The sequence below is a fragment of the Colossoma macropomum genome, unplaced genomic scaffold (genome assembly GCF_904425465.1).
Source record: "Colossoma macropomum unplaced genomic scaffold, Colossoma_macropomum, whole genome shotgun sequence".
In the NCBI taxonomy this organism is placed as follows: domain Eukaryota; kingdom Metazoa; phylum Chordata; class Actinopteri; order Characiformes; family Serrasalmidae; genus Colossoma; species Colossoma macropomum.
Genome location: NW_023495288.1, coordinates 1 through 12,358, shown reverse-complemented (window position 1 = coordinate 12,358; position 12,358 = coordinate 1). Strand labels below are relative to the sequence as shown.

At 37.9% G+C, this 12,358-nt stretch overlaps 2 protein-coding genes across 3 annotated transcripts; both read right to left on the bottom strand.

The window, feature by feature from the left end:
- Positions 1–3,483: 3,483 nt before the first annotated feature.
- Positions 3,484–12,352, bottom strand: LOC118801608 (myeloid-associated differentiation marker homolog). Of its 2 annotated transcripts, none has more exons than XM_036561966.1 (2): positions 11,877–12,352; positions 3,484–5,437 (listed from the first exon to the last, which is right to left on the bottom strand). In XM_036561966.1, exon 2 carries the CDS (start codon positions 5,363–5,365, stop codon positions 4,316–4,318), a length of 1,050 nt encoding a protein of 349 aa, XP_036417859.1. In that variant the 5' UTR covers positions 5,366–5,437; positions 11,877–12,352; the 3' UTR covers positions 3,484–4,315. The 2 variants fall into 2 exon arrangements, with proteins under 2 accessions (XP_036417859.1, XP_036417858.1); XM_036561965.1 differs by lacking the exon at positions 11,877–12,352 and adding an exon at positions 6,508–6,617 and having other exon boundaries at positions 3,484–5,575.
- LOC118801607 (myeloid-associated differentiation marker homolog) lies at positions 9,805–11,882 on the bottom strand. Its single transcript, XM_036561964.1, has one exon. The coding sequence runs from the start codon at positions 11,802–11,804 to the stop codon at positions 10,743–10,745; it is 1,062 nt and encodes a 353-aa protein (XP_036417857.1). The 5' UTR covers positions 11,805–11,882; the 3' UTR covers positions 9,805–10,742.
- Positions 12,353–12,358: the final 6 nt, after the last annotated feature.

Sequence of the window (12,358 nt, the reverse complement as noted above, 5' to 3'; positions counted from 1 at the left end):
GTTGATTTTAATGAGAAACGGTGGCCACGCTGCCATATTGAAACTTCAGATGATCATGGTGATGGTCTTTGAATTGTTTTGTGTCTTCATGGCAAGGACGTTTATTTTCATGGCCAAAAGACAGGACACTTATTGGAATGACTCAGAGAGATTGTGAGATTAAGGATTCTGTACATAACAGATCCCCATCTACAAGAAATAGAAGAATATGTTACCTCCAAAAATGACATTTTGGAGTATAATAAAGGCTTTTGGAGTATAATAAAGGCTTTTGGAGTATAATAAAGGCTTACTGTTGTAGGAGCTATGTGTTCTTAAAAAGTTGGTGCAATGATGTAAATCCGACACTGGGTGGCGAGGGTGAGCACAGGTGTATAGATGGTGGTACCACAGAAGCTGTGTGAGCACAAGGAGGTCATATTACCAGCAGTTAAGAAGAAAGGCAATGAAATGTTTTCTTGCTTGATCAAAATGTGGAAAAAATCCTTGGGCATTATTACAGTCGCAGCATAAGCCCACAGTCTATGGAGCTCCATGTGGTCTTTGACAGTGAGTTTGAGTAGGACAAATGTCACTATACTGTTTACTATTTGTTCATATTGTGCTTGCAAACCAAAGGTGTGATGCTGAAAAAAAATCTATATAACCATGAAGGAATCATAGCTCATCTGTAATTTCATATGTTAAAAAATTGTTAATGAAAGTTTAAGGAAGGTTAAGGTTTAAGGTTAAAGGAAATAGATAATTAGTCCCTTTTGAGAAACTATTGATTGCTGTTTTGAAGCCACTCTGAACTTATGGCACAGATTCAAATATTGCATGCAGAAGTTAATAATTCATATATTTGCTAGAAATCAGCAGAGGGTTCAGTATTTGAATAAAGCACAAGGTACTTATATTGGTCTTTCATTTCATTTCAATGGAAAGGAAATTACAATTCATTAATCCATCCCTGAGGTTTTAACAGTAAACAGCCCAAATAGCAGATAAAATCAACTGAAACTTTCTCTCAGTGAAATACATTTGTAGACTTCAGTAAAAAGTGTCTGTTTTGTCCAAATAAGCATCTGTACAAAAATATCTGACTGTGGACACACACTGTTACTAATATGCTACTAATTTACTCAGTACATTACTCAACAGCCTTGATATATAATAACTTTATTCTGTTCATACGTTCTCTTAACCCCTTACCAAGCCATGGGCCTGTCGGCAGGCCGAAGGTTTCATTACACACTTCTACAACCTAAGAAAAGCTCCACTGGTTTACACTGACGTCCCTGTAGTTACTGAATAATAAGCTATGGTATGTAATAGGTAGTATGAGTTTTAGGGGTTAAAATATAATGAAAAGTTTGAGGACTGGTTAGTCATGTGTTAAAAAGTGCTTCATTATACAAGCCTGTTAGCACATAATTAGAACACCACATATAATTAACCACATACAATTAAAAATAATGTAAATGTTATTAATATCAGTTATTGTGAGTTATTAAATGTTTATAACTCAAATTAAACCCCAGTAACTCTCACTAAACAACCATTTTCTGAGTCTGAGGTGCAGGAGGAGCAATGCATACTGTTGGCTGCCAAGCTGGCAGACGCATCCAGTACAGAAGTGCCATGGTCTGCCTGTGAAAGCTTGGAATTAAAGTGAAATTAGATTAACTTTTATGGAAGCAAATCTAATCATATACGTGTTTGGTCAACACTTGTTATTTCCATGTCATTCACCATCTAATGAAAGGATCTTCAGAGTATGCCACATGGAAGCTTCTACCTCATGAGATTCCGGTTAGGGTGTGGATGGATTTTCTTGTTATCTTCTTCTTTTTGTATAGGCTTACTGCTCAGAATAAATAGAGAGGAGAACAAATAAAAGAAATGTCATCACATGCAGCCATGCAAAATGTCATAGTGTTACTCCAATTACTTTTTTAAATTGTTTACAGAATGAGCTGAAACTCTGCTAACTTGATATTAAATTCAACAGTAAGAATAATATTTCACTTTATATCAACTGGTTGCATGTTAATAATTGTCCATGAGAGATTAATTTATTGGAAGATGTACATTCTTAGGTCAGCGTGTGCAAAATTTCATCTTTAAATTTAATCTTTTATTCAATTCTCAAAATTATTGTTGTAAAACCAAGGTTTTGTGTAGTTTTCCTACATCTCCATCAAACCTATCAATTTTGCATGCAATACTTGAAAAATCCATTTTAGGCACTTTTGACTCATCAAACCAATCTTAGTTCCTTCTTTTTAATAAGAACTGAATAAGAACAGATAAATCTCATTAACATAAACACAAAATGAAATGAATACATTTCGATTACAGATTCAGACTGAGTTTATCTGCTCACCCTATTCAACAAATCTTCGTTTACATACTACTTACTACAAGTAATTTGATCCAAAATGATGCGCCTGCGTGGAGAACCACTTAGAGTAAACGGTACCACGATAGCGAGCATCACGTGAGGTCCAGTCTGAGTGAGATGAGTTTCCAGTTGGCGCGCTTGAGTTTTTAATGACTTTAAAATGATGTCAGACTCAGGAAAACGTCCTTCGCATGTCCTTATTAAAGAAGACTGAGAGGAAGACGTCGTGCTCTGAGACACTTAAGATGGACGTCCGTCCCACCGCCGTCTTTTAAAGATCAGAGCATAAACTTCGTCTTCTCTGCAGACCAGTTTCTGCTCTGCCGTGCTGAACGTTATAAACTTTTGCCAGAGCCGGTTTATGAGTTCTCTGCTTTTGCTATGACGTGATGCACAAAATGTACTTACACATTCCGATTGGAAATGTAATCTGATACAGGCGTTTAAATGGCTATTATTCTTCTATGTAATGGATTATTTACAGGATTACCCACCTTGGTCAATCGGATAGAAATTGTATTCCAATTGGACTAGACTATTCTGATTGAAGTGTTTACATGGACGTATTCTATTCTGATTGAGCTATTAGTCAGATTATTAATGGATTATTAGGCTGCATGTAAACGTGGCTGTTGAGACTTCAGATGATCATGAGTGAAATGTTTTCTTGCTTAATCAAAATGTGGAATAAAATCGGCCATTATTACAGGCGCAGCATAAGCCTACAGTCTATGGTGCTCCAAGTGGCCTTTGGCAGTAAGTCTGAGTAGGACAAACAGCACTACACTGTAAAAAGTGGCTCGTCAGATCTACCTACAAAAATGACTTCATGCGGTAACACGCAATTGAACTAGTTTTATTCAACTAAAAAAACACTGATTGAAAGAATCATTCAAAGAATTTATTTAGGCTATATAAATCTGGTTAATTTACTTGTTACCGCATGAAGTAATTTTTGAGGTAGATCTGACTGTGGACACACACTGTACTAATATGCTCTTTTACTCAGTACATTACTCAACAGCCTTGATATATAATAACCTTATACTGTTCATACATGCTGGTAAAATATAGTGAGAATTTTGAGGACTGGTTTAGTTGTGGGTAAAAAAGTGCTTTATTGTACAAGCCTGTTAGCACATTATTAGAACACCACATATAATTAACCACATACAATTACAAAATAATGTAAATGTTATTAATATCAGTTATTGTGCATTATTGTTTCAAGCTCAAATTAAACCCCAGTCACTCTCACTAAACAATTGTAAACAAATTCATAACTACAGTTTGCCGTATTACAGTAGCAAATAAAAGGCAAAACTGTAAGAAACACTAGTGCTATGGTTATTAAGCATGGTATTGCTTATTACACCTTACATAACTGCTACATTCCACATGACACACTCAAAGGATGCTTGTGTTACAACATATTAACATATAAAAAGCAGGTATTAAATTAGTAATGACTAATTATTGTTTAGTTCTGCCTATCAATTATAATGTAATTTGGTTAATGTATTATTGTATGCTTTCATATTCCAAGTGCAAAAAAATAAAATTAGACAAAAACTGAAAAATAAAAGTACTTATGTGAACTGACGTTAATTGCTGTGCTGCATGGAGAATATTTATATCAATATATATCATTATATTATAGAAAACATTAGGATGATCATGAAATATATAGATAAAATTTCTCTACTACTAAATCAAAATGAGAAAAAAGAAAAATAACAGGTTTTGTAATTAGATTTTTTTTCCTTTTTGCACTTACAGAGAAATAGTATCTGCATACTCTCTTGGTAAGAAATATGTTAAAAAGAGTGACTTACTGCAGTACAACTTAGTAGCAGTACTTGTTCTGCAATTCAATAAAAAATATCATCCCATCTGAAGGTTTGTGTTTTAACATTGCTTCACTGAAGTCTATTGGCTTAAATAAGTCTGTCTGACAAAGGCCACATTGCAAACAATCACATTTGGTTCAACCATCACAAGATTGGGCTGGTTCAGGCTCTGGTAGATGCGCAGGTTCCTGCTGCCGTCTCCTAGAAGTCGTCTGCCTGGATCTGATGTGTACTGCTGTGAAGGACTTGGGACTTGTACTGTAGATGTGTCTGGAAGTCCACCATACTGGTGTTCATTTTCTAAGCCTGAAGTGCAGGAGGAGCAACACATACTGAAGGAGTAAAGCAGGAAGTTGAGGGAAGTTAGCACAGACACTACTACCAGTCTGCCCCAAGGACACAATCTTACACCACCCTGGCAGGATTCAGAGGGATAGATTTGACTTGGATAATGGCTGTTGAATTTGAACACGGGCCAGATGATGGTCGCACTGAAGTACAGGATAGCAGCACACAAGCTGTAGTGTTTTAGCCATCTTGGCTCCTCAAGGTTACAGATCACAATCTTGATGATGCCACCTGCTGAGCAGATGAAGCAAATGCAGTAAACTGCCATGCACCACCTCACAGCAGCCTGGTCCGTGTATGACACTGGACTGCTGATGAAGAAGAAGATGATCCCCGCCACATAGGTTTGGCAGACCAGCAGAAGACCTCGTGCAGTGGCCATGTAGCACTTTGACTCCACCCGTGCAACCCAAATCTCAAGCATGTACGCCAAAGTGGCCAGACAAGAGAAAATCTCACTTGCTATAAGGTGGTTGTGCACATCGTATTTCTGTTGGCCATCTATAAAGTTATGGGGAAAGATGATGGATGCAAAGAGACACAGCAGTGCTGCATAGCTGGAGAAGGTGACTGGGAAGTTGACCCAGAACTCCGTGACATACTTTGTCAAGTGAAACGTCTCCACCAGAAAGATCAGAAGAGTGCCAATGAAGCTGAAGGTCCAGCAAAATATACACCACGCACCAACTCCTCCAGCCAATCCACCTGCATGTGCTACCAGGCCAAGTGTCACACAAGAGGACACCAAAGCTGGCAGACGCATCCAGTACAGAAGTGCCATGGTCTGTCTGTGAAAGCTTGGAGTTAAAGTGAAATTAGATTAACTTTTATGGAAGCAAATCTAATTATATATGTGTTTGGTCAACACATGTCATTCATCATCTAATGAAAGGATCTTCAGAGTTTGCCACATGGAAGCTTCAACCACAGGACATTCTGGGCAGGGTGTGGATGGATTTTCTTGTTATCTTCTTCTTTTTGTGCATTTGTGCTGTAATAGAAATAGATTCCAGGTTTATAATGTGGAAATGGAGGACACATCTGAATTGAGTAAAGTACTGCGTAAAAGTCAGAGACCATCCTTTCGTTTATTTAACCCCTTAAATGGCCAGGGCCCACCTGCGGGCCCAAAGTTTTAGTATACATTTTAGTAACCTAAGAATAGCTCAACCAGTTTGCACTAAAGTCCCTGTAGTTACTGAATAATAAGCCTTAGTATGTGTCACATTCTTGGCTGGAGATTTCCACAGAAAACTACACAGATGTCTCAACAGCTAATACACATTTTTCAGTATTTCTTGGGTCCACACTTTGCCTTTATTACAGTTTCTATTCTTTTCTGGAGACTTGCTTTCAGTTTGTCAAGAAAATCTGCAGGGATATTTGTCCACAGCTACAGTCCTAGAATTCGTTTGCATTTCCTACTTCTCACAATCCGACTTATCTCAATGACAAATTTAGACTCAGCAGTCCATAAAACCTTACTCCACATCCGTTCTTGTGTTCAAGTGCAAATTTTCTTTTTTTTTCTGTTTCTCAGCAATGAATAACTCCCAATAATCTTTAGTTTTTACACTGACAGTTAATGGAAGTTCCACTGCAGTTCTGTAAGTTACTCAGTAAGTACTTTTTAGACCTGCTACGTCTGCACTTCTGCTCAAGTTGTTTTTTAAATGATTTTGGAAACTTTCTTTCTATTTGAGTCACTACTTGAGTTTTGGTTACTGCATTAAATGCACAATTTCAGGAGCGTCTATGTAGAACTCAGTGTGTTTCTGTTTAGTTGTCTGCTGTTTCAGCAGTGCTTGTCTTTTTGACGCACTATTCTATAGAAAGTGAAAGTAAAAGATGTGTACAATATATGAAGCACACTCTCAAATAACACTAGAAAAATCATAAGCTTTCAAAATTGAAGGTACTCACTGTGCATGGTTTCACCTCAAAGATGATTTTTTACTGGCGTTGCTGGAGGATGGAAGTGAAAAACTCTTCCTCATACGAATGCATGAAGCAAAATACCCAGTGAAGCTCCTCCCTGCTTTCAAATAACAGCGTAAAGAGCAGGGAGGGACCAACTGCAAGGAAAGAGACCTCCTTCTTTACTGAGACAGAAAAACTGCTCATGAACTTCGTGGCTACGTTGTTCAAGCAGTGATACATGAAGGTTCTGGTCCTGTGTGGAACTTTACATCTTAAACTATTGGATCAAGTTGCCAAAGTTAATATTTTCAAAGCTATAACATCTGGACTGTTATGTCATTATGAGATTACTTTGTAAATGACACTGGATTTTGCCACAGCACTACGACTGATATAATGTGTAAATGCTTTTTTCTAATTGCTAAAAAACTTAATTACCTATTAACAATCACTTTTAAATACCTTGCTTGTCTTAGACACACCTAATGAGGGCATGAGAAACTGTAACTGTTGAAGTGACATCATTATATGATACACTAAGAAGTCTATTTATTTATTAACATTTTTTACTTCTTTTTGTAAAGAAAACAGGCTGATAATGTGGATGCTGTTTTCTGTGGAGGAAGAAATAGGCCTATATTCTTGTGCATATTTGTACACTACTATACAAATATGTATATTAAATTATTTTTATTTTATAGGGAAACAAAAAGAAATATTACTGCGTCAGCTTTTGTTCATCTTGGTTTAATGGCGGGTTGCTGTCGCCTGCTGGTGGTAAGAGGTATTACTCAGAATAAATAGAGGGGAGACCAAATAAAAAAGTGTCATCTTACACAGCCATGCAAAATGTCATAGTGTTACTCCAATTACTAAGTAATTAATTTGGTAAATTTTGCACCATCAGGTTCTAAATCTGCATCTTCAACTTTTAGTTTGTTTATAGAATGACTGAGCTGAAACTGTGCTATACTTCAAAAACATTTTAGACATATTTGACTCATCAAACTAATCTTAGTTCCTTCTTTTTAATATGAGCCAAAGAGGAACAGATATGTCTCATTAACATAAACACAAAATGCATCCTACATTGCTGACCATCAAATTGATTTTCTTACATTCCAACTGCAGGAACGTTACTAGCAGATCAGGAGCACATCAAGTATGTCATCAGGGTTTGAAAACATCATTGACTCCAGCAGCAGCAAATGTGTATCCAGGTGAAATCAGCAGAGGCAGTGAAGAGCGTTGTTGTATAATGAACATTTTATTTGCCCACATAATCAGGTTCACAGATACAGTTACCTTGGAACATACATACTCATGGTTAACAGTGGACATGATAAATTGTGTGTGTGGGGGGGGGAGAAATTGACTATTTAAGACAATTCCTCAAGGTAAGACATTAACAACTGCCAAATTTGCCAGAACGTATACATTTTCTGATTTAAGTTGTAGGTTAGTAGTTCTAATGGAAGCACTGTTGTAACTTGGGACAACCAGAGATCAACAGATGGAACCTGAGGAGTTGACCACAAAAGTAAAATGCATTTCTTGGCCAAATATACTAATATAAATAAACAGGTGCTTTGATTTATAGTCAAGTACAGATTCCATATCAAAGTTTAATAGGAACAGAGCAGGAGAGAAGACTAAACGAACCTTCAATATTTTTTCAAGTTCACGGTGGATCCCCTTCCAGTAAAATTGTATCTTGTCACATGACCAAAAACAGTGCATATATGTACCTCTTTCCTGTTTACATTTGAAGCAAAGATTTGAGCAATCTGGGGAGATCTTATGGAGGCAAACTGGCATAAGATAAGTCTTATTGATAAAATTAATTTCATGAAGAGATGTCGAGCATACTCTAGGCTGTAAGCCTTCCCAAATCAATTTCCAATCATCATCACTTATGTTCATGCCCAGATGTCGCTCCCACATACCCCTCAGATAAGGTAGAGAAGATGTACGTACACCAGACAATAAGTTATATATTTTTGATACAAGCCCTTTCAGGCCACAGTGCCCATCCAGAAGCTCCTCTATCTCAGTCAGCTCTATTCTCAGTCTACCTGCATCTTGCAAGGATTTGAGAAAATGTCGAATTTGCAAGTAGAAGAGCATTGTTGCAATGAGAAATGGTGGCCACGTTGCCATCTGGAAACGTCAGATGACCATGGTGATGTCTTTGTAATTGTTTGTATATTTTCATGGCCAAAAGACAGGACACTTATTGGAATGACTCAGAGAGACTGTGAGATTAAGGATTCTGTACATAACAGATCCCCATCTACAAGAAATAGAAGAATATGTTACCTCTAAAAATTAAATTTTGGAGTATAATAAAGGCTTTTAGAGTTTAATAAAGGCTTTTGGAGTATAATAAAGGCTTACTGTTGTAGGAACAATTTGGCGCAATTATGTAAATCCAACACTGGGTGGCGAGGGTGAGCACAGGTATATAGATGGCAGTAGGACAAAAGCAATGTTAACACAAGGTGTACCACAGAGGAGGTCATATTACCAGCAGTTAAGAAGAACGGCAATGAAATGTTTCCTTGCTTGTTCAAAACGTAGAATAGATTCCTTGGCCATTATTACAGTCGTAGCATAAGCCTACAGTCTATGGAGCTCCAAATAGTCTTTGACAGTTTGAAGTTTGAGCAGGACCAATGCCACTATACTGTTTACTATTCGTTCATACCGTGCTTGCAAGTCAGATACGGCATGTTGAAAAAAATCTATATAACCATGAAATCATAGCTCATCTGTCACTTTTTCATATGTTAATAACTGTTTTGATTCAGGAGAAAGTTTGAAGGAAATAGATAATTAGTCCCTTTTGAGAAAATATTGATTGTTGTTTTGAAGCCACTCTGAACTTATGGCACAGATTCAAATATTGCATGCAGAAATTAATCATTCATATATTTGCTAGAAATCAGCAGCAAGAGGGTTCAGTCTTTCAATGGGCATCAAGGGAAAGGTACTTATATTGGTCTTTCATTTCATTTTGATGGAAAGAAAATTACAATTCATTAATCCATCCCTGAGGTTTTAACAGCCCAAATAGCAGATAAAATCAACTGAAACTTTCTCTCAATGAAATACATTTGTAGACTGTCTGTTTTGTCCAAATAAGTATCTGTACAAAAATATCTGCCTGTGGACACACACTGTTACTAATATGCTACTAATTTGCTCAGTACATTACTCAACAGCCTTGATATATAATAACCTTATACTGTTCATACATGCTGGTAAAATATAGTGAAAGGTTTGAGGACTGGTTAGTCGTGTACAAAAAAAGTGCTTTATTGTACAAGCCTGTTAGCACATTATTAGAACACCACATATAATTAGCCCCACTTTGTATACAATTACAGAAAAATGTAAATATTATTTTAATCTCAGTTATTGTGAGTTATTAAATGCTTATGACTCAAATTAAACCCCAGTAATTCTCACTAAACAATTGTAAACAAATTCATAACAATGACATGCCATATTAGTAACAAGGAAAAGGCAAAAATGTAAGAAACACTATCGCTATGGTTACTTTCATATATGATTCATAAAATTAGACAAAAACTGGAAAATAAAAGTACTTATGTGAACTGAAGTGAATTGCTGTGCTGCATCAAGAATATTTATATCATTATATTATAGAAAACATTAGGATGATCATGAAATATATAGATAAAATTTCTCTACTACTAAATAAAAATGAGGAAAAAGAAAAATAACGGTTTTGTAATTAGATTTTTCTTCCTTTTAGCACATACAGAGAAATATTAAATAAATATGTTTACTCTCTTAGTAAGAAACATGTTAAAAACAGTGACTTACTGCAGTACAACTTTTATTCAATAAAAATATTATTGAGGCAGTCATGGGAGGTTAGGGAACCAGCCTTGTGACCAGAAGGTTGCCAGTTTGATTCCCTTCAGCTGACAGTACGTGACTGAAGTGGCCTTGAGCAAGACACCTAACCCCCAACTGCTCCCTGGTCGCCGTGGATAAGGCTGCCCACAGCTGCGGGCAAGTGTGCTCATTGCCCCCTAGTGTGTGTGTGTTCACTGGTGTGTATGTGGTGTTTCACTGCACAGATGGGTTAAATGCGGAGGTCTAATTCTGATGTGTTCAGACACAGTTGGCTAAAAAAGGTTCATTTCATTTTCATTTTCATATCATCCCATCTGAAGGTTTGTGTTTTAACATTGCTTCACTGAAGTCTATTGGCTTAAATAAGTCTGTCTGACAAAGGCCGCATTACAAACAATCACATTTGGTTCAACCATCACAAGATTGGGCTGGTTCAGGCTCTGGTAGATGCGCAGGTTCCTGTCTCCTAGCAGTCGTCTGCCTGGATCTGATGTGTACTGCTGTATTTCCCATGTCTGCTGTGAAGGACTTTGGGCTTGTACTGTAGATATGTCTGGGAGTCCACCATACTGGTGTTCATTTTCTGAGTCTGAAGTGCAGGAGGAGCAACACATACTGAAGGAGTAAAGCAGGAAGTTGAGGGAAGTTAGCACAGACACTACTACCAATCTGCCCCAAGGACACAATCTTACACCACCCTGGCAGGATTCAGGGGGGTAGATTTGACTTGGATAATGGCTGTTGAATTTGAACACGGGCCAGATGATGGTCGCACTGAAGTACAGAATAGCAGCACACAAGCTGTAGTGTTTTAGCCATCTTGGCTCCTCAAGGTTACAGATCACAATCTTGATGATGCCACCTGCTGAGCAGATGAAGCAAATGCAGTAAACTGCCATGCACCACCTCACAGCAGCCTGGTCCGTGTATGACACTGGACTGCTGATGAAGAAGAAGATGATCCCCGCCACATAGGTTTGGCAGACCAGCAGAAGACCTCGTGCAGTGGCCATGTAGCACTTTGACTCCACCCGTGCAACCCAAATCTCAAGCATGTACGCCAAAGTGGCCAGACAAGAGAAAATCTCACTTGCTATAAGGTGGTTGTGCGCATCGTACTTCTGTTGGCCATCTATAAAGTTATGGGGAAAGATGATGGAGGCAAAGAGACACAGCAGTGCTGCATAGCTGGAGAAGGTGACTGGGAAGTTGACCCAGAACTCCGTGACATACTTTGTCAAGTGAAACGTCTCCACCAGAAAGATCAGAAGAGTGCCAATGAAGCTGAAGGTCCAGCAAAATATACACCACGCACCAACTCCTCCAGCCAATCCACCTGCATGTGCTACCAGGCCAAGTGTCACACAAGAGGACACCAAAGCTGGCAGACGCATCCAGTACAGAAGTGCCATGGTCTGTCTGTGAAAGCTTGGAGTTAAAGTGAAATTAGATTAACTTTTATGGAAGCAAATCTAATTATATATGTGTTTGGTCAACACTAGTTGTTTCCATGTCATCCATCATCTAATGAAATGATCTTCAGAGTTTGCCACATGGAAGCTTCAACCTCAGGACATTCTGGGCAGGGTGTGGATGGATTTTCTTGTTATCTTCTTCTTTTTGTGCATTTGTGCTGTAATAGAAATAGATTCCAGGTTTATAATGTGGAAATGGAGGACACATCTGAATTGAGTAAAGTACTGCGTAAAAGTCAGAGACCATCCTTTTGTTTATTTAACCCCTTAAATGGCCAGGGCCCACCTGCGGGCCCAAAGTTTTATTACACACTTTTATAACCTGAGAATAGCTCAACCAGTTTGCACTAAAGTCCCTGTAGTTACTGAGTAATATGGCTTAGTATGTGTCACATTCTTGGCTGGAGATTCCCCTCCCTACCTGCAGAGGTCATGTTCTCTGACCTGCTTGTCTACTGTCTCTGTTTTTGGTTGCCTCGGACTGTTTGTAT